Source organism: Puntigrus tetrazona, chromosome 7 (genome assembly GCF_018831695.1).
Source record: "Puntigrus tetrazona isolate hp1 chromosome 7, ASM1883169v1, whole genome shotgun sequence".
Taxonomy (NCBI): domain Eukaryota; kingdom Metazoa; phylum Chordata; class Actinopteri; order Cypriniformes; family Cyprinidae; genus Puntigrus; species Puntigrus tetrazona.
In genome coordinates, this window is record NC_056705.1 from 28535165 (window position 1) to 28557246 (window position 22082).

At 38.7% G+C, this 22082-nt stretch overlaps 2 protein-coding genes across 3 annotated transcripts in view; one reads left to right on the forward strand and one right to left on the reverse strand.

Annotated features, from left to right (window-relative positions):
• LOC122349609 (insulin receptor substrate 2-B) overlaps window positions 1–1059 on the forward strand; it is a 19455-nt gene extending 18396 nt beyond the window's left edge. Inside the window, exon 2 of the mRNA XM_043245720.1 lies at window positions 1–1059. This exon is cut by the window's left edge and continues 1268 nt beyond it. The gene's annotated coding sequence lies outside the window, so the exon portion shown is untranslated.
• A 4716-nt stretch (window positions 1060–5775) lies between these two features.
• Window positions 5776–22082, reverse strand: part of col4a5 (collagen, type IV, alpha 5 (Alport syndrome)) — a 36170-nt gene continuing 19863 nt past the window's right edge. The window contains exons 20-51 of one of the 2 annotated variants that reach the window (XM_043244417.1): window positions 21950–21985; window positions 21524–21775; window positions 21329–21418; window positions 20615–20685; window positions 20336–20527; window positions 19814–19982; window positions 19485–19577; window positions 19276–19380; window positions 18953–19050; window positions 18461–18611; window positions 18206–18319; window positions 17833–18000; window positions 17626–17715; window positions 17392–17538; window positions 16345–16443; window positions 16119–16208; window positions 15888–16027; window positions 15509–15815; window positions 15366–15416; window positions 15074–15259; window positions 13838–13846; window positions 11541–11549; window positions 11118–11251; window positions 10712–10784; window positions 10438–10509; window positions 10224–10352; window positions 9945–10043; window positions 8875–9087; window positions 8607–8784; window positions 8368–8482; window positions 7261–7433; window positions 5776–7172 (exon numbers count right to left, since the gene is read on the reverse strand). In XM_043244417.1, the coding sequence (XP_043100352.1) occupies window positions 7085–7172; window positions 7261–7433; window positions 8368–8482; window positions 8607–8784; window positions 8875–9087; window positions 9945–10043; window positions 10224–10352; window positions 10438–10509; window positions 10712–10784; window positions 11118–11251; window positions 11541–11549; window positions 13838–13846; window positions 15074–15259; window positions 15366–15416; window positions 15509–15815; window positions 15888–16027; window positions 16119–16208; window positions 16345–16443; window positions 17392–17538; window positions 17626–17715; window positions 17833–18000; window positions 18206–18319; window positions 18461–18611; window positions 18953–19050; window positions 19276–19380; window positions 19485–19577; window positions 19814–19982; window positions 20336–20527; window positions 20615–20685; window positions 21329–21418; window positions 21524–21775; window positions 21950–21985 (3941 nt within the window). In that variant the 3' untranslated portion in view covers window positions 5776–7084. The remainder of the gene's footprint in view (window positions 7173–7260; window positions 7434–8367; window positions 8483–8606; window positions 8785–8874; window positions 9088–9944; window positions 10044–10223; window positions 10353–10437; window positions 10510–10711; window positions 10785–11117; window positions 11252–11540; window positions 11550–13837; window positions 13847–15073; window positions 15260–15365; window positions 15417–15508; window positions 15816–15887; window positions 16028–16118; window positions 16209–16344; window positions 16444–17391; window positions 17539–17625; window positions 17716–17832; window positions 18001–18205; window positions 18320–18460; window positions 18612–18952; window positions 19051–19275; window positions 19381–19484; window positions 19578–19813; window positions 19983–20335; window positions 20528–20614; window positions 20686–21328; window positions 21419–21523; window positions 21776–21949; window positions 21986–22082) is intronic. The other variant, XM_043244418.1, reaches the window with a different exon arrangement.

The window sequence follows — 22082 nt, forward strand, 5'->3', positions numbered from 1 at the left end:
CATCAACAGCCTTCATTATTATTTTTATATTTCCCTTTTACTGTGCTTTGTTTTAACAGACAAAATCAAATGTGAAACGTTGCGAGAGGGAGAAAAAAAATGCAAAAATACTGTACGGTACGGTCTTCATTGTTATGCTGTCAGTGGTACGGAAGTGAACGTTGTTGTCTGGTGAAAGGATCCGTTCCTCATGGAATTACCAAAGCAAGTCTTAACTCGCACAGATCGGCCATTACAGCCCAGCTGTGGTTTTGTGAAAAGGTTTTACCCGGTGTCCTAAACTGTATCTAAGACCCAGAATGCCTCAATGTGATATAAAAAAAAAAAAATGGGTACAGAATATTTTTTTGGCTAATGTTAACAGTATTTGTAGCTGTGAGACTGACCTAAGAATTACACAAACAAATTCTCTCATACATAAAAGCTTTAAATCAGCCAAATTGTGGAACTCCACGTACGTGTATTTGATATCAGCTTTTTGCTAATGTATATGATCAATGCTTTTTGCCATGATTTTCATTGATTTGAACTTGATTCAAGTGATTGCATAGAGTACAGATGTGCAGTGGTACAGCATCAATACGTTTTCCTTACCCCTTTTTAATAGCTCGGATGATTTTTCTTTTTTTCTTTTGGAATGTTATTTGAAAGGCAGTTCTTTGATTTGGCATCATTTCAGAATCAGAACGACAGGAAGTTTGTGCGTCCTCTTGGCAGTTTTTTGTCACACCTCAGTACGTTTTGGCACACGCGTGTTTTTGTTCGTTTTTGTTTCTGAAGTACAGCAAAGTTCAAGTGCGCAGGTCAGGTCTTCAGATGAAGTCTGAGAGGAAATATAAAAAGGAAAAACTTTTTACGGTTGTGTCCATGTGTACATACTGATGCTTTGATTTTTTTTTTTTTTTCTGCAATTGATTGACATTTCCTTTTTCCTCTGGTGGGAAAAAGTGAGCGATGGCAGGCAAATCATTTGAGCATTGCTTAGTGTTTGTATTTATCCTTTTTTTTTTTTTTTTTTGCTTTCAATAGAGCTATTGCAATAAAAAAAAGTTCCTGTAACACGTTTCGGTGTCACTTGTTTTCATTGTATGTCTGTGAATGAATAATACCCTCCTTTTCGTGTGCGCTGTCGTTGAACTTTGATGTTTGCTTCAGAAGGCAGTAACGTCCAGTGCCTCTTCTCTCTCACTACAGCTTCAGTGTAAACATGACATGGACATACTACCAGACACGGAAGGAGATGTTACCATTGTTTGTAATGATTTACTATAACAAGATGACAGAATAATATCCATTTTGTCCAACACAATATTTCACTTTTTTCCCCCAGAATACTCGGGTTTTAAGTTTTTGCACCGGTTAGTGAGGATATAAAGGAATACAATTTTTAGCATATATACGGAAGTCCTCCAGTGGTCTCCTTAGAAGCTGGCTGAGGCCCTCCAGTGGTTTCTGGACCCCTAGATGAGAAGCTCTGATGGAGACCGCCAACACTGAGATAAAGTAATGGAGGATTATACAAAAAAAACCCATTTTCGAATCTAACAGACTTCCGCATCATTTTCTCTGTACTGCAACATTCGATGCTGTGATGTTTCCAGCAGGCCAAATGACATTTTCAAAACGAAGAGAAACCGTAGCACGTGGCTAATATTATACAAACAAAACCTGGTCAGTTATAGGAACTGATCAGACGTGAAAACCGACAAATAAGGACAATGTCTACGGTTACGTTTTCTGAACTTTACTTTGACTCGATGGACTTCAGCCTGCATCTGATAAAAAAAGACAAGCACACACACACACGTATGCGTCACTGGGTGAACACCAAAACACCCCTAACCCCACCCTCCCCCAGCATGCTCATGCCAGTAAGCAGTGTCAGTAAGTAGCTTGGGGAAATCAAAGAGGATAACTGACCACTGCAAGTGAACTTTTCAGGAGGGTCGACTTCTTTCCCAGAAACTTGGAGCTCATCTGCCCGTGAGTTTGTAGTAAGACACTTAAATCAGGAAACCGTTATCTCCTTAGGGGCCTCAAACCACTACAGAAATCTACTCACATGTGTAATAATATCTAGGTAGCGATAATGTCCTTCTACACACAGTGACCATGTCATGAACTGTTGTTGTTCCTCTATAATGATGCCCTTAATTGGATTTTCAGTGTTTAAATGTAAGCGTTTTGGCACTGCTTGCTAACGAACTGAATCAATCCCCTATACTCTGTGTCTGACACCTTGCACCTTCATTGTCAGCGGCACACGCTGGTATCATTTGATGTAAAATGTCAGCTCCACATATCACGGTCGAACCATGTGAGATCCTTTGCTGGAGGCTAAATGAAAGCAAATAAATGGAAATTTCCGTTTTAGCGTCCAGACAGACAAAAGCGATTGTCTTCGCGAGTCATTGAATCATGGGCTCAATCAATTTGTTCAAAAGCACAGATTCAGTGAGGAGCAAACCACCACGGCTGCATCTGAATATCATGATATGGTACTTGAGCAATATGCCAGAGTTGACAGCATTCGTAAAACAGAAAGCAAAAGTGTCCGGTAGTCCTAGTTTTACTGCATGACTCTGAATAGTGCGTTCATAAGGCCACTGGAGAAGGGTTGGCAATGAAGTGACTCGTTTCTAAATTTGGATGGCAATTTATTCAAGCGGTAATAGAAAAATAGGGACGCTCTAAAATTGGTTTAACGTATCCACCTTTTTCCTAATGCAAAAATGGCCGCCATTTGTACATTTTTGCATGGACATCACCAAAGACCGGATGCTTTGTCTTGATTGAGTGAAATGCAGGCTCACCGGAATGAGATCAGAAGATTGACTTGGCCAATTGCTTTTTTTTTTTTCTTTTACCTTTTTGCTGGCCAATCAAGTTACTGCATTTGACTGAGAACCGATTTGGACTAGCCTCAAATTAAAGCCAAGAGTGTGCTCTTTAAGCCTATTACATAACTTAAATATGTGCGCGTATGCGTGTAAGAATGCATGTTGCTCAAAATGAACTTCTGCACCCTTGAAGCAGTGCTGGTATTAGCAATAGCGCGGGGGCTTGTGTGATATCGCTTCGTTTCATTTGAACGGGGAATCCTCCTCTGATAGACGTTTCTGCGTCATTAGCCCTTACGGATTGAAAATATACTTTACTATATATCAACGCTCAATATATTAAAGACTTTTCAGTATATTGGTAATTATATAGAATAATACATTGTGGTAATATATTACAATATACTGAATAATACCTAAGGATTTATTGGGGTATTAAATTATTGGGGTATATATGTCAACATATATGGTGCTTATGTAGTCACATTTGTATGGGAATATGTATTAGCAAAATATGAACATAATTCAGGATAAGTATTTATTCATATATTTTCCATATATGGAATTATATATTTGTAAATATATACACATTGGCTACATATATAATTGAACATATATGCAGTATAATGTCACACATATGTGAACATGTATGCAAAACATATGCATCAAAATATAAGCAAATGTATTGTGACAATAATAATGATAATAATTACAATAGCTCTATTAATGCATGCCTTCTATTGTTCTCACAGAGTATCAAATTAGGATCTGTAATACTTTCTAATGTTTTAAAAGTTTTCAAAATATTATTTTACTAACTTTTACATTTTAAGTCAAATTGTGTTTTGTTGGTATAATGTCTGCTAGATTGTTTGCAATGTTCAGTATTAAATATGTATTTTTAAATTGTTTTGTATTAGCATATAATTTTTACAAATAATAATTTATTTTATGTAGTGTCCATTTGCTTCATTTATCATTGAATATAGGAAGCAGGCATCCAAGTTATTTAATATATTTAGACCTTTTATTAAGTAACAGACCTACTTACTTTTAGAATGATACAACTGACATATCTATATCATCATAAATATCAATATTGCACATTTTCTAGAAATATTGCGATATCATTTTGAGACTATATCGCCCACCCCTATTATATATTAACATTAACAACTATATCATATATGTAATCAAATCTGACAAATATTTTTTGTAATATATTTGTCACATATGGTTATATATATGTAACATACATAATGAATAAATATTTTGTAATACATATCCCATAATGTATGAGTACACATGTGTGTATGTATTAATATATAATAAATATAATATCGGTAATATCTAGCTACCAAATGTAAGTAAGAATATATTTAAACTTGTATGTAAACCCATGTGTTATCAAAAAGGAATGAGTGTTTCAGTTAAGCTATGTAATACTGTATAGTTTCTGTCTTATTGTTAAATATGTGTTTTATATGTGTTTGTGTTTATATGTGTTTCAATATACGGCTATGCTCAGTGCATGCATATATTACAGGATATTGAAAAATATAAGAATCCTATATACCAGAATATATTATTCCATGTATCGCATTATACCTTTCAATACATTCGCACACATTTTTGTTTCGTAAGGGAGGAGCTGAGGTTTCAGTAGCTGTACAGTAAGCACAAGTGAAGGCTCTGTTAGGGTTTAGGCTGCATGTGGATCATGAGCTCAGGGGCAACATGTGAACATTCACGCCGAATTCCAGCTCTCAGGGGATGTAGTATTTGCCACTAGGCGCTCATGTTTCAAAACAGACACAAGCAGCGGTTCCTTTTTAAAGCTCATTAAGCAAAAGGTTATTCCCTAAATCACGCGGGTCATCCGATATGCCCCTAAGGGGCAAACTACCAGGAAATGCAGATTTGACGTGTCTCATTCCTTGAACCATTCCATAGACACAAACTTAATCCAAAGTCAAAGTTAATCCAAAGTCAGACCGTTACGGTTATATTCAACTCGAATGGCTTAACTTAAGGTATGAATATGCAGGTAGTATATGCCTGCTGTATATTTTAGATACATATTTATGACATTTAACTATTAGCGTATGTCTAAACAAGTTGCCGTCTGTTATCGTCTGTCAGTGTTCAAAACAAAAGAAAATAATAAAAGAATGTATTTCATAATAAAGAACCTGAATGCTTCAGATGCCCCAGTGGTGAACAGTGGACTTTCGGGCCAAGCTTGATTCATTCAGAACCAATGTTGACCCTTGTTTTGGTTCCGTCTAGGAATAAGACCACTTAAGTAATTTTTGTAAAGAGCTTGGTCATTGCCCCTTGGTCTTGTTGTTGGCTGGAACAAATACCATTATCCCAGTGGCAATGGGGTCACTGTCATCTGCTCACTGATCCTATTGAGGGCTTAGCTCTTGCCAAATATCAACACTCAGTTTGTCAACTGGATCTTATATGGACTATTTAGGTCCTAATAACCTCTCCTAAGCTCAAAGCTTAGTCATTAACCAATCTGTCCTGGATAACGAGCACATTGTTAGAATGAGAAGGAGCAGGATAGAGGGAAGCAGAGCGATACACTAACAGGAAGAAATACAACACAAACCAGATTTATTTGAATGAATTTTACATCCACTTTATCGCGTCGCGATTGAATCTCCACGTATTAATACACAACAAAACAGCGGCTGCAAATCTGTTAAATATCTATATCCTGGCGTATATCTGTCTGCCTGGATAAAGACAGCGGTTCGGTGAGGCCTTACAGTCCTTCTGACTCAGTTCTCCCTCTAGTGGTCCACCACCACAAAGCTGTATTTTTGCTTTCCACGACTTGATGAGAAACTTGCGGTCAAGAAAAAATACAACACTGTACCGTACTCGTATCGTCGTGAAACCAGCCAGAACAAAAACGATCAGCTCACCGTACACAGACAAAGTTTGTTTCTTTTATTTCAGTCATTTAAGTTTATAACAACTTCTGGATACTAGACATAAAATGGGAAAATGATTTCGAAATACACATTTTTGCACCCCTCGATGACATGTGAAAACTATCTTCACCGTGTTAGATTGGATAAACCACCGCTCTAAGCAAATTGTAGGTATTTACTGTGTACAACGACGCATACACAAAACGATATATGTATTATGTAACCGTAATAATCATACGCCGCGGCGTAGTTTATGTTCACATTTCCTGGCAGGCAGTGGTTCATCTAATCTGAAACAGTGACAGGCCACACTGTGGCGTAATATAACACATAAGAACCAACGAAAAGTTAACAAATTGGTAACACTAGTATTTTAAGGGTTTTCACAGAAAGGTCATTGCTGGTTAAATGAAATCTGAATGGAGAAGAGGCCCGTAAAAACCATTCAATTTCCGCATGTGTGCTATATGAAGAACGCACCGACAACTACTGAACGAAAAAAAAAAACCCTCCTACAGCCAAATCAAGTTTCTGGATATATACTTTCTTTTTAATATATATATTTATAAAATACTGTTTCATTTAAAGAAAGCTCTTTGTACAAATGTCAGTGTAAATGAACGTGGAACTACTATGTGAATAAAGGTGGTGAGCATACTGACAAAGGACCCAGAAATCTGTTTTGTTGTTACGCTAAAAAGGTGTTTTACACAATATACACATTTAATTACTTACAAAAAGAGATAAATGACACGTTGTTAAAAAGTCCTGATACAGCAGTGTTAGTACCACCAATAAAGAAGAAAAAGTGATTGGGGAAAAATGATAGCAGTCCCATTAATGTAACGCTTCAGTGCATTTCGTCTCTTTGATGTTCAAAGTGCCGATTTGGTAACATGGAGACAGTTCCACTCGAAAGAAAAAAGCAAGAGAGAGCGCTTCTCCCCCCAAAAAAATGTACCATTTGCGTACCAACATCAAAATTCTCGTAGGAAAATATTACATGAAAAGAATCTCTAGAGAGAAAAAAAATTAAAAATCTAATGCACATTGTGTCACAACTGCCATGGCACCTTGCTGGATCTGCATTTTCTTTTGAGGTACTTCTTTAAAATAAAAAAAGACTAATAAATTCATTTATTTTGTTTCAGTTTCTTTTGCTGTGTCGCACAGTAGCACCATAGAGTTAAATGTGAAGACACTGCACCAGTGAAACCTCACTGGTAATCAGCATGTTGGCCGCAGTCGTCGTAAGTGATGGCTGATCCTCAACAACAACAGACTGCAAAAATGTCACTACCTTTCGGTCCTCTTCATACACACAATACAGCGGCTCACACGGGTCTGAAGGTTTCCGGCTTTCAGTGTCTCTGACTGCGGCTTTCTGTTTGGGGCGGCGAGAAAAAAAACCCAAAAGGATTCGAGAAACACATCGCCAAGAAGAACCGTTGTAATTCATAATGAAATATTACCTGAACATATCATTCACGTCCACGGTGGCCAGCCAGAAGCTGTACGAGTTGCTGTAATAATTGCAGGTTCCTCGACCGTGGCACTCGATGAACGGAGATGAGCGGAACTCCTCCAGACAGGAGCCGGGAGAGGCAAGGGCCTGACCTGAGCCCTCAGCGCCTGCACTGGTGTGCTGTTACACAGAGACATATACGCACACGGACGTCAGGCAAAGCCCAGCAAGGATGTATGAGATCTTACGCCAGTTTGTAATCTTTGTATTCACTTTTACTCAAACAACTTGAAGAGTTTCAAAATGCAAAGCGATGTAAAGCTGTATAAACATTACTACGCCTTTCTTGCTTAATTGTACACTATTTTTTAATTTTATTGTTTTAAAAAAAGGTTTTTGTTGTTATGCATCTCAAGGTTTTGTCAAAGTTACTCCATCTGAACCGAGCGAATTCAGCAGTTTCATAAAGAGATCACAATGTGTGAAAATTGTAGTCTTAATGCACTGTTTCTAAATCAGGAAGCCAGCACTCACTAGACGACCAAAAACGTCATCAAATAAAGTATAAAATAAACTAAAACTCAAAATTAAGATATTTTTTATATTTATTCACCCACTCAATAACAGTTTTTTTTTTCTGAACTGTTATTTAACTGCTTTTTTGTTCCTCATTCTAAAAGTTTGAATTCCCGACCAAGAAAAGTAAATAAATACAATTTTAATACGCTATAAGCATTTTTGTTTGGTACAATAATATACCCAATTTCTTTTTTATTCTTGTATTTAATCCTGATCCAGTAAATTACGGTTAAAAAACGATTGGAAAAATCATATAAATAAACCAAGAACATTCAGTATGCCAAAACATAATTATTTGAGTTATTCTAGTTTACATCGTTTACAGTGATGCCTACGAATATTGTGGATGATGAATGGGGGCCTTGGAGTCAAAAAGTTTGAGAAGGTCCAAATGGGGTCAATGGTTCTCGTCACATGATAAAACAGCTTTTTATATAAACGTTAGACTAGATTTGGCAGATAAAAGTTGACGAATATTAATAATCTTAAATTCTTTTTAAAATGAATTTGCCCCGTATGTGAATATGATGCATACCATCATGAAGGAGAAACCGATCCAGAGAACGGACCAGCTGTTCGGGCAGGATGGCACCTGAATGGTCTGGCTATGTATAGCAATCACCATGGCTGGAGCTTCACACACAGAGCACCTGCACACACACACACACACACACACACACACACACACACACACACAATGATCAACGATTGAGGTAATTCAGTGGATTCAGGTGATTCCTACTCATCATCAGTGTCACAGTGACCATCTCTTACCGACTGATGAAAGGTTTGATGTTCTCTCCGGTGATAGGCGCCATGCTCATGGGCATGGGCTGCGGTGTGGACAGCCAATAAGAGTAGTCATTGCGGGAAGCGAAGTTGCAGACATTGTTGATGTTGCAGAACATGAAAGGCATTGTGCTGAAACGACGTAGACAACTACCAGCCGTACCTGATGTTAATTATAGTGAAGAAAAGTAACATTAGTCATGCTGTACAAAATGCTACGTGCGTGTGCTCTTTGTATCTTGGGCACACTCACCCAGGTCCTGTCCGTGCGCCCTCTCGTTGCCTTGCACATAGAGTAAAGAGTAGCCGTCATAGATGGGTCTTGTATCTCCAGGACATGACGGCACATCTGTGGTCTGACTGTGACGTGTGATCAGAAAACCGTGTGCAGCAGACGATGATCCTGCGATACCTGGGGGGCCCTGGATCCCTTCCGGACCAGGAGGGCCGGGGTAACCACGCTGACCTGTAGATAATTATGTCATGGTTATTGTGTTGATGATAAATACAACTGGAAAAGATTCAGACACTGTTAATAAACTTCCTGTTCCTGCTGTTTCCAAAAATCTGAAAAAAAAAAAACCCAGAGCCACCAATTTTAAGGATGATCCTTAAAGGAGTAGTTTACTCAAAAATGAAAATTCTGTCATGTGCATGCCTTGACACAGCAACGATGACAGGTATTGTGCAGAGGATCAACACCTGCTTCTACATCGCTACCTGATTAGCTCCGCTATATGCATGTAGCGTAAACTATGAGAGGCAAAGGCAGGTCTATGCAGAAAGACAATGATAATGATGGCTGTGGATACTCAAGACACTGTGCAGTGCTAAATTGCTGTCTTTGCACTGCTTTCCTTCTGATCCCAACAGATAGGAATGATAACATTATACTTGTTAACATTATAAGGGGACCTCATTAAAAGGGGACATCTAAAAATGATAATCATACACAGAGCACATCAGACATGGCAAACATGGACGCTTGAGCATGTGTGTAATGCACGAGAACCGTGAGGTTTGTTCTAGTGTGTGACACACGTTTATGTACACATAAACTTCAGGGTTCATTGCTTGTACCGCATTCTATGTATGTGTTTATATGTGAATAAAAGCCTAAATTAAATCTGTATAGTATTACGGGCTTGATAGGACGTGAAGGTTAGTAAATGATGACAAAATTTTCATTTTTGTGTGAATTAGCCTTTTACATTTTTTTAAAACTTGAATCTTTATTGGACAAGATAGTGGACATGCAACAAGTCCCGAAATATGACACAATCTGAATTTGGATTTGGATCACATCTTGGACCTTAACATTACCTGGCTGTCCAGCTGGTCCTGTATCTCCCTTCCTTCCTGGTGAGCCGGTAAATCCTGGAGGTCCCATTGGACCCGGGTCTCCGGGGTCACCAGGTGAACCTAAAGGTAGAAATTAAATCAGACGTGAAGACTAGAAAGCATTATAGTACCAATGGCGCCAATGGTCTTCACGATCAGCTTAGCTTACAATGCTTTTGAGAAGCGCAACCAAGATCAGGTATCAGCTATGATATTTTTAACTTTAATTTTAATGTGTACAGTATAAATATAACCACTGACCTGGAAGACCCTGCAATCCTAAAGGACCTATTGGGCCTCTGCCGCCTGGGGTACCAGGTGGGCCAGGTGGACCACGCTCCCCCTTCAAAAAAATTGGGTTTGGAGCAATGCCTGGCTCACCAGGAGGACCTGCGGTCAACAGAGGAGACAGGAGTATTAGACAATGTATTTTCATAGCATTTTTTGTTAGTTGAAAAGTTTTAAAATGACACACCTGGTGCTCCAGGGTCACCACGTTCTCCCGGGATGCCACTAGATCCAGGAGGGCCGGATTGTCCTTTAGGGCCTATAACATGCACAGGTTACACGGTTTAGACTCATTTATAAATACAGCTTGACAACAAACATTTTTATTAAACATTTAAATATTTTTTATTACAGATTCACTTTGATGTTGTTGCGGATATGTACATGTATGTATGTAAATAATTACAGACATTTATTATTTTGGTAAACAAATCCTTAATGGTTATAGAAGGAAAACGGACCTGGGAATCCAGGAACACCTTCGGCTCCAGTATCTCCTTTTAGGCCGCTAGGTCCTGGACTTCCTGGATTACCCTTTTGAAAAACAAATAACAAACATCTTTATCTGACTAAATTAATATTATAAATGGAAATTTATAATAAATGGACAACTGTTTATATTATTTAAAACAATTTTTAACAGGAGAAGCTACAGAAATACCAAAGACATCATACAACAACCATGCAGGAAGTCGTAGCATTTAGCGGCCATTATGAGGAAATATCTGACTTATTAACATAAACAATGATATCTGACATTAACTAAACAAATTACTGCCCACTTTTCAGCAAAGAAGGCTACAACGTTTGTGCAAATTGTACGAAATGCTTTGCTACCAATAACTAAACCACATCTATAATGCTTACCGGAAAACCAGGGGAACCATAATCTCCTTTCAGTCCTGGTGCACCAGATATCCCAGGGAGTCCAGGCGTGCCCTTCTCACCTTTAACTCCTCCACTACCTGGAGGTCCACGGGCACCCTCAGGGCCAGGAGGACCTTCACAGTCACAAAAAAGAAATCAGTTTCTGCCTGTTTAACCGGTACCTGATTAACAAACAGGATTCATCTTACATAAAATCACCGTTAATATTATTTAAGAAAGCATTGATGCATATTGTTGTATGCGGTGTGCTGAATGGTTCTGGGATATTCTTGGAGAAGGCACAAAGACAAATCAGCTAAACACTCTTAGTCCCAGTCAACTTCCTACGTAGAGGTAAATCTTCTAATAACAAATGGAAGTGCACAGCATGACACAGGTGAGTATCAAACCAAGTTGTCTAACCTGCAGGACCTATAGTGGGGGGTCAAAGGTCAACGGGTTTCCAAAAGTCCAACAAGAAGAGAAGCAAAGAACAAGGTAAAGCAACATAAGTCATGTGATGTGTTGAAGAACAGATAAGCTTTTTCAAATTTCAAAATGTTTAAAACTGCAAAAGATTTTTCTTTTTTTTGCCTCCAATGATTTTACAGAAGCATTACTGAAAAAACAGATTAGCATATTTGATATTGCATTTACATAACCACTCAAAAGTTTTTTTTATGGAAATTAACAGTTTTATTTAGCAAGTTTGCAGTCAAAGGAACATGACTTCTGAAGCATCATGTGCCACTGAATAGTGGAGAAATGTCTGCTGAGAACTCAGAGAAATTGAATTTTTTCATTTTAATAATTCAAAATATTACTTTACTGCTGTGTTTGTGATCAAATATATACGGCTTTGGTGAGGAAAAGAGTCTTAAACTTATAGACCCAAACTTTTGAATGGCAGTGTACATGCTCATCTTTATTCTGGTTAAGCTACATTTCAGCAACCATTTTAGTATATCTCCTCAAGGGACAATACTGCAAAAAATTAAACTGGGATATACATTAGAGTAGTCAATGTGCAGCTTGTACAAATCTACTGTCCCCTAAAAATAACTCTAAAATAGCCATTATTGTACAAATAACTGACAACAAAAATAATGTCAAAACTGTGTAAAAATGTCAATATTTTGCAGGGGTATCATTGTTATTGTTATTTAGCCCTGCCAAAAAAACCTGCTATTTGGTCCGCTTTCTGAAGGGAGGGTATCATATTACTAAACTTCTTAGCCTACTAGGCCAACTAGCCTAGGCCATCTTTGAGGAGAGCAACAGTTCAAATTCTTTTTTGCCATGAGCTGCCATGTTGAACATCCAGTGGCCATTATGAGAGAACTTTACTCAAAGCTCAAAATTTTAACTGCTCCAATACAAGATACACAAATTTGTAAGGTCCTGTCAAGCAGACAAACAAATGATGAAACTTGATAAATAGGATGTGGCTTTGCATGGTTGAACGAAGCATAGCTGCTGTCACTTAGGGTGCCAGATTTTTTCAGTTATTTTCAGTAAATCTTTTCTGCTATACAAGACTCATCTAAAAAATATAAAAGTTATAAAAGTTCAATTTCTATAGTTTTGTCCCTTGAGAAGATACACTAAAATGGTTGCTGATATGTGAGGGGTGTACTCACGTTTGTGAGATACTGTAAACTTAAAAGGGTAGTTCACAAAAAAATGTATATTCTGTCAAAAAAAAAAAAAAAAAAAAAAAAAAGGTGGAAGAACTTGAGGAATAAGTATTCTCGTAGCCTCATATAATCAAAGGGTTCCAATGCAAAAGCCTCTAAAAGCCATCTTGGCCAAAAGTGAGATAATGATACTGAGTGATTGCTCTCCATCTATATGTTCATCAAGTAATTTGACTTCAAATGCCCTAAATCCCATTCAGAAGTACCAGAACTTACATAGAAAACCTATACAAAATACCCTGAAAGAAATGCTCATTTTAAAGAAAAACATCAGATGTACTTAGAGGCTGTTGCATCTGAACTATTCAATTATGGTTGTCCACTGATGTCAAATGGACTATTTTACAGATGTCCTTGCTATGTTTCTGCACCTGGGAATGCTGCGATTCCATTTATGTCTATGGAGGGTCAGATGGCTCTCAGATTTTATGAAAAAAAAATCTTAATTTGCGTACTGAAACTGAACTGAGGCCCTATGAGTTTGGAACGACATGAGGGAGAGTAATTAATGACAGAAGTTTCATTTTTGGGTGAACTATCCCTTTAACAAAAAATGTTAACATGTTCAACACATAACTAAATAAAGCTTTATGTATATGTTTATGTTTCATTGTATAATAATGATATTCCATATAGTCAAAACATGCACAGTCTTTTCTGCTATTCTGGGTTTTTGCAGTTGAGTTGAGACATTTACAATAGACATAATCATGATCAAACTATAGGCAAATTCCAATATAGTTCTATTCTTGTGCATGTGCAAAATTTGATAATCTAATGAAAATAGAAAATCTACTCAAAATAGGTTATGGTCACCTACACTTACACTACACACTTGGTAATACAATGTGGTAATACTATCTTTTATTATTTTGTATATACTTGTACAACTAAAGTAGAACTACAGGTGCAAACATAATACATTATGTAGATCACTATAAGTAGATTAAATAAAAATTCATTCTAATATAGTTGTAAATAATAAAAAGCATAAAATCCGTTTGGTAACATGAAGAAGCTGACCTGCCGGGCCTGCAAATATCCAGTGTCATCAGGAGGAGCAGAGTCATTCAGACGAAAAGTGAAGTAAGACAGAAAATGCATATGATACCCAGAATGTGCCAGGATAAAATAAGCCCAACAGACACTAGCCAAAATGGCCTCCTTCTTCATCAAATTCAAAAGCTTTATAGCTATTTTATATGAAGTGCAGCAGAAATGTTTCAACGTAAATATTTTAGCTCTTTTTTTTTCAAAGTGGGGCCCATTTTAGATAGTCCTGCAATGGCTTCACATTTCTTACAAATCAGCACATTTCCCATGCAAAGAAGCCAGATGCACCCTCATTTCATTTGGTGACAGACAGACATAGACAGCATCCTGTGGAGAACACTGCGGCTTTTACTGCTGAAAGAAGGGCTGGGTGGAAGTGAAGACACACAAGGGGTGAATGATGATAGATGAAGGGACGGGTGAACAGCTAACTTCAGATAGTGAAAGCTGTGTGTAATACTCATAAAGCCCTGACTGGGCAGCTGTGAAACAATGACTGCACAAAACCTCTTCATGCATGCACATCTTTCACTTCTCTCTAACACATGACAAACCAGTACACAATAAAGGAAGGGAGTGATGAGAACAGAAGATCACTTGCAGTGAAGGTAATGGAAACAGTGTGTCTTGTACTCTGTCATCTGAGTGTATTTGTGCTCATTGGACATGGACATGGCATAATCATGATCGCTTGTGCAATATTTCATGCAAATCAGTCAAAACAACAACAAAAAAGCCAGCATGCCCTCTGGTTCATCAATATTACATGTACTGTTTCCCAATCAGGGGTACTTTTTTTGTTAAATTCATAAAACGTTTGATAGTATTGAGGCTGACATTAGATACATTCAGTCCTTTTTTAAACTAAACTGTCTGTAGGTTGTGTAACTAGCCAGACAATTTGTTTTGTTTCTGTTGGGTGTACGCATATATGAGAAAAAACAATGGGGTAAAGCACAGTATTAATTATTAGAAGTATGTGGTAAAACCTAGTGGTATTAGATAGGATTACAATACTGGGTTTTCGTTGGCCAATTTAGAAGTTCTGATTAAACAATTCTTTGTATACTTATTTTGCATAACAAAATTGTTTTAAGAGTTTTTTAGACATACTACTCTAGGTTTTGTTAAAATTAAACCACGATAAAGGCAAATGTTGAAAACCAAAGGGCAAAGCTGGCCAAAAGAATATGATCCTTAACTTACCAGCTCTTCCGGGGGCACCAGGTGGGCCTTGAAAACCTTTAGGTCCCTGTACAGGCAAGCCTGGAGGCCCAGGTGGTCCTGCCGGACCAACTGGGCCAGACGACCCAGGAAATCCTACATCACCCTTTGGACCAGGAAATCCAGGACTACCGGCAGGACCCGGAAAGCCAGGGTCTCCTTTAGGCCCTATAAAACCAGTCAATTATTGTTTATTTGCTGTTATGATGAGGAATTTGTAACAAGTTCTCTGGTGTATAAATGAGATGCATGAAAATATCATTCAGTACTTTACCTGGAGAACCGGGGAAACCAGGTGGGCCTGGGCCACCAAGGCCTGGAGCGCCTAGGTAAAGAGTTTAAAACACATGATTCAGATACATATGCTACGTTGAGCACATCCAACTCACATTTAATTGCTTTTGGATTCAAACTAACCTGGTTCACCCTTTTGTCCTGGAGGTCCTGGAATACCATCACGTCCAGCAAGACCTTTATCACCAGGGGTGCCAGGTAATCCAGATCGTCCGGGATCTCCTGGCCTACCAGATGCTCCACTAGGACCTGGAGAGCCTGGAGCACCATCCAAACCCTTAGGGCCAGGAATGCCAGGTGCACCTTGGAATCCTGGGAGTCCTGGATCACCCTTTGGTCCAGGGCTACCAGGTGAGCCTGGAGATCCTGAAAGGCCAGGCTGCCCTTTTAGACCAGGGGTTCCAGGGAATCCTGAAGGGCCTGGTTCACCCTGGGAATTTAATAGGATTAAATATTAAAGCAAATATTCTCAATGTTTAAGCAGAAAAAAATGTGTTTTTACCTTTTGGCCAGCAGTTCCTGGTAAGCCATATCCTGGTGAGCCAGGGTCACCTTTTTGACCCGGGAACCCTGGTGTTCCTGGAGAGCCAGGCTGGCCAGGTCGTCCTGGTTGGCCAGGGTTTCCTTTCACTCCAGTAACTCCTATAACAAAAAAGATTGTCTCAGTCTAGCTTTAAGATTACATAGAACGGCCAATTGTTTTAGTTTTAGAATTGGAGAATAAAGAGCTGACCTGGTAACCCCATCTCCCCCATGCTACCCTTTAGTCCTTGGGCTCCTGGAGACCCTGGAGTTCCTGGAATACCAGGATCACCTTTGGGGCCTGAATGCGAATAAAAGAGAAATCCATTAAACTTGTAATTTAAAACCTATTCAGTAGTGCATATGCACATACAGGAGACTAGTTGATTAAGCATGTTTTTTTTGATGGCTTAAATATGTGCACTTGTCTGCTTTACCTGGAGGTCCCGATAGACCTGGCCTTCCATCTTGCCCAGGGTTACCAGGATCTCCAGGGATACCGGGAATACCCTTTGCTCCTGGTGGTCCGCTATAACCTACAAATAAATAAAGACATTTGTTGAGTGACCAATATACAATATAACGGTTAAAAAGGGTCCATTCTTTTAATTCTGAATTTGAAAAAAAAACAAACACAGTTAAAGAAAGGATCCAGTTAATCTTTATATAAGCAATAGTTCCAATGATATACAAATGAAAAGGCATGAGAAAAGGTAATTATGTAGAAAGTAGTTGTTAACCACCAATTGCAAGGTGTCAGGCTTGTACTTGTGGTGTCTTCTGTTTTTCTATGTGCTCCCCATGACCTAGTTACCCTTGTGTATGTATATACACATATATACAGGGGGTAAAATAAGTATTGAACACGTCTCCATTTTTACCCAATAAATATATTTTATATATTAAATATATTAAAAATATATTTCTACAGGTGCTGTTTACATGAATGTTTCACCAGATGTTGATAACAAGTCATCCATACATATAAAATAAAACAAATAAAGTTACACGTAATAAAATGTAACTACATCTAATTTATTTAATACTTTGCACAAAAGCCGTTGTTGGTAATGACAGCTTCAAAATGCCTCCTGTATGGAGAAACATTTCTCAGGTGTGTAGCCTCTTCTATGAACTCTGATCTTTAGTTCCTATTTTATATTGGATTCAAGTCAGGTGATTGGCTGGGCCATTGCAGCAGCTTTATTTTCTTTTTCTGAAACCAAGCGAGAGTTTTCTTGCGTTTGGGATAATTGCCATTTGCTGCAATGTCCACTGTTGTTTCATGTTCAACATCCTGGTACTGTAGGTGAAATAAAGGGACTGTTCTAACCTTATACTAGGTAATAAGTTAAGTTTGGATAATAAAATGCTTATGAAGTGATAATATCCATGATTCATGAATATGCATAATAATATTTTCCTCATACACAGCATAAATAGTTAATTCTACTTAAAGGTAGCAGCGAACATGCTTGACTCACCTGGAACTCCAGATTCTCCTTTTTGCCCCTTAAGTAGACCTGCTGGTGTGCCTATGCCAGGTGGGCCTGGAATGCCTGGGTCACCTTTGTCTCCCTTTGTTCCTGGGAAACCTGGGTTTCCTGATCTTCCTGGGACACCATCATCTCCTGCCGGAGCACAAAGCACCAAAATATTTCAATCTACCAGGGAAATTGTTTCAGAAATTTGAGCTAAAGCCAAAATTGGTATCAAACCTTTTGGTCCTGGAAAGCCTTGTCTGCCAGGGTTGCCAGGGTTACCTACAGGCCCTGGAGCACCCATCCCACCAATGTCTCCCTTAGGCCCTGTAACAGTTATATAGGATTAATAGAGAAAGACGAAACAAGACACACATTGCATATATTAAATATATAAAGTCAAATGTGATAACATCAGGGGTTACTGCTCTCATCATATCTCACCAGGCAGCCCTGGTAGGCCATCTTGACCAGGTAGTCCTGGACCTCCAGGTGGACCAGAAGGACCAGGAGGCCCTGTAAGTCCTGGGCTTCCTCTGTCACCTTGCAACCCTGGAAAACTTGAACCTGGGAGACCGCGGTCTCCTTTCTCTCCATTTGCACCAGGGACTCCTAATGAAGAGGAAACGACAGTGGTGTGACATAGTAAAACACTACAGATTTGTTTTACTAAGATCCATAACAGGGGTCATAACAGAATATCTCTAATTCAAGATTCATTGTGGTCACAAAGTTCATTATAGGCTTGAGTAGTTCACAGGAAGAGCTTTCCTGTTCATGTCTGGACGTATTTTTACAAAATAAATTACAGACATACCAGGAGACCCCATAGAGCCAGGAGCTCCAGGAGGACCAGGGGGACCCTGAAGGCCAAAGGCGGGTGGCCCAGGTGGGCCACGAGAACCAGGACCACCAGGATAGCCAGGTTCACCTAAGTGCAAAATGAAAACGCAAAGATCATTTGTAAATAATTTTTTAAAAATCATGTTAGAAAAACTGAAAAACATCTGATTTAATCACAGTTCAACATTATATAATAATACAATAATAACTATAACTATATAATGTCTACCTTTAGATCCAGGAGCACCATCAAGACCTGGACGACCTGGTGCACCAGGGCTTCCAGAAAAACCAGGATCACCTTTAGGCCCGGGAGCACCTTTACTGCCTGGAAATCCTGTAGGACCTTGAGGTCCAGGTTGACCAAAACCAGGCTCTCCCTTTGGGAACAAAGACACTCATTTGAGCGCTTTAAGCTTAATTTGGTCCACTGATTTATAACCATATTGCAGTCTAATTTATAGTATATAACCAGTAAAAACAATGGCCAAACAAACTGCCCATAATTCAATACAAACATGAGAGTCAAGCATAAAAAAGGAAAAACAGATGCTCATAGCAGGTTCATTTATTCCTGAAAATTTCAGTTTGCACTTCTTTTGTACTTCTTAAAATGTCAAATTAATATACATATATATATATATATATATATATATATATATATATATATATATATATATATATATATATATATATATATATATATATAAATGTTTCATACTTTGGGCCCAGGTAATCCAGGCTGTCCAGGTAGTCCATCCAAACCTGGTCGTCCAGGAATACCAGGTCCACCAGGGGAACCAGCAATACCAGGAAATCCTGAAGAATATGGACAACACTGTTAGACATGGACAAAGCTGTTTCTTAATACCCAAATTATTGTGTTGAACAATACATGTTTCTAGAGAAATAAACTGGCAGGTATTTAGCCAAATCAGATTTTTTTAATAAATAATGCCAATTTTCTGCTTTTTCACAGAATTGGGAAACACATAGCAGCAGACATGAGTCTATGAGTGTTTCAACTGCAGGAAAACACTGTACCTTTAGGACCTGGGGGTCCTGGCAAACCAATACCAGGAAGACCAGAATCTCCTTTGGGTCCAGCTAAGCCAGGGAACCCAGGCTGTCCTGGTAGGCCTGGGTTACCTGTACAGATATAAAACCAGTCTCTGTTGAAATCTGAAATCCCAACTTCAACCAAGACAACTAAATGTAAGCTCACAAACTACAGCCAGTTGGTTTTTCTTTACCTGGACTTCCTGGCAAACCTGGATCTCCATCACGTCCTGGGGTTCCACGTTCACCTTTTTCTGACACTGCCAAGCCAGGTTCACCTTTCTGACCTACCCATACAGAAAAACACTAAAATGATGTAATGTCTATTGTAACATCACTGATACACTGAAACATGCCAAGCTACAAGTTGAAATAATCAGCTGCACTTCTAGTTATCACATAAGAGGTAACTACACTTATTTTTCACCTTGATTAGTGAAAAATTAGCTTATGTGTAATTCACATGATTCAAATTTTTAAATCAATATAACTTGAAATTAAAGACAAAAGTATTGCTTTTTACCTGGTGCTCCAGGGCCTCCTGATCTTCCTGAAACACCCTGGATACCTTTCTCTCCAGGAGGCCCCTGAGGACCAAATCCAGGGGGACCTGGCAGACCCCTGTCTCCAGGAGGTCCTGGCAAGCCAGGATCACCTGATGGACCTTGTGTGCCTTTCACAAATGCCGAACCCTGTAAGAAAATAAGGCTTATATTACTGCAACTTGTGTTGCGAACCTGTTATTAAAGTCATGCAAAGCCTTGTTTCTAGTAATAAACACAAAAAGTGGTTCACATAGAAATCAGAAAGAGCAATATTGCAGAGGAATAAAAAAATATTTTTTAATACTGCTGGTTAAATGAAATGTTCTATAAAGGTTGACTAAGATAAATGGTAATTTGGTAGACTGAGGCTTATTATTATCATCACTGATTGCCTGGCCTGTCTGGTATTATTAAATCTTTGTATTATTATATATCAATGTACTTAACTGTATAAAATTCCCAGAAGTTGTACTTCTAATGAGAAGTAAACAAACACTTACGGGTGGTCCTCTGAGGCCTGGGGGACCAGGAACTCCATCACGACCAGGTCTTCCATCAAGTCCCGGCAGACCTTGAGGTCCAGGAAAGCCTGTGTCTCCCTTTTCTCCTTTCACACCCGGAACAGAGAGTGCATCGCCTGGGTCGCCCTTCTCTCCAGGGACTCCAGGGAGACCCTTAGGTCCTGGTATTCCCTAAAGTTTAGAAATGTGAAGTCCTTATGTGTCTCCTTATCACTCTGCATCATCTGTCACTTAAACAAAAAGTGAAGAAGCACTCACAGGTGGGCCCATGAGCCCTGGCCCTCCCGGGAATCCTCTGTCTCCTTTAGTTCCAGGAAAACCAGGTGAGCCTGACATAAAAATAAGCGTAACACGTTGCTTGAGAAACATCTGCGCTTGATATAAAATAGCCATTTGTTAAGAGTTTAATTTTTTTTCTGTTCTTTAGACCTGAAGGTTAAAATGTACTGTAGAGGTATTTATTTTAAAGGTGCATTCAGACTTGTAGTTCAATTCTCTTGGTTTGTTTGGTCCAGAACAAACTTAAAGCAGTCTGATCTAGGCAGACTGATCAATGAATAGGTACTTTGACGTCATACACCAATTGGTCTGAGCAGTGCTGCTTTATGTGGATTACACTCAATGCCCTCTGCTGGTCTAAGTGCGCTCATTGTTGCGTATACATATCATTATATTTTTACTACCTGCAAACTCACAAAGAGCTCATAAAAGATACATTTCCTCCTTGTTGCTGCACGTTTGTGTTGGACACACTGCTTGTTTCGTTGTTGTTAAATCATCTCACATCTTGTCATTACATCCTGTTTTTGGTTTGAAGTATTTGGTCCATGTTGCATTTATACTTCATTGAAACCATCACTCATTGTAAGAGTTTGTTTGAAAGTGGACCAAGACTCGTATTTTTAACAGCATCCCTTTTAAAAAAAACAAACATGACAATTGTGAACACAACTTAATTTGGCTTTATCTTACCTGGATTTCCAGGAGGACCTGGAAACCCTGGGGGTCCTGGGATGGGGTTTCCATTAGTGAAACAACTGGCACATGTCTCTCCTTTTTGACCTAATACAGTTGGTAGTAGAAAGTATTAGACACAAATTTCCTCAAATCTTCTAAAGGTATGTGTGTACATGCATATTATTTTATAATATGGAATAAAATGCAAACCTTTCTGTCCCGTTTCTCCTGTAAATCCTCGCTCCCCCTGCTGGCCTGGAGTACCAGGAGGACCACGATTACATTCTATGTCGCCGTTAAATATTCCTGGGGGACCAGGAGGTCCTGGGACTCCTTGAACTCCTGTTGGACCTGCTCTCCCAGGTGGTCCAGGGTGAGAGATTCCAGGTTGTCCCTCATCGCCTTTTTCTCCTCTCTCTCCAGGTAAACCTGGTGGACCGGAAGGACCTGGACCTCCAATTCCTGTAATGACAAATTGATTTAATCCACTGCATTAATATATTAACATGAATTGAACATGACTTAACCGCAAATAAAAAGCTAAAAGAAAAGTTATGTGAAAGACATCACAAAATAATATAAAAATGTTTAATTAAAACAAAAAAAAACAAACCAAAAAAAAAACGTGCCGCTTACCTGCAGGACCTGGTAAACCAGGTGGCCCCTGAATACCTATCAAAAGATAAATATGCTTAAGACTACTTCATCACACAACATTGTACAACATATATTTATGCATAAATAAGAGATAAATTATATTTCTGGTTGC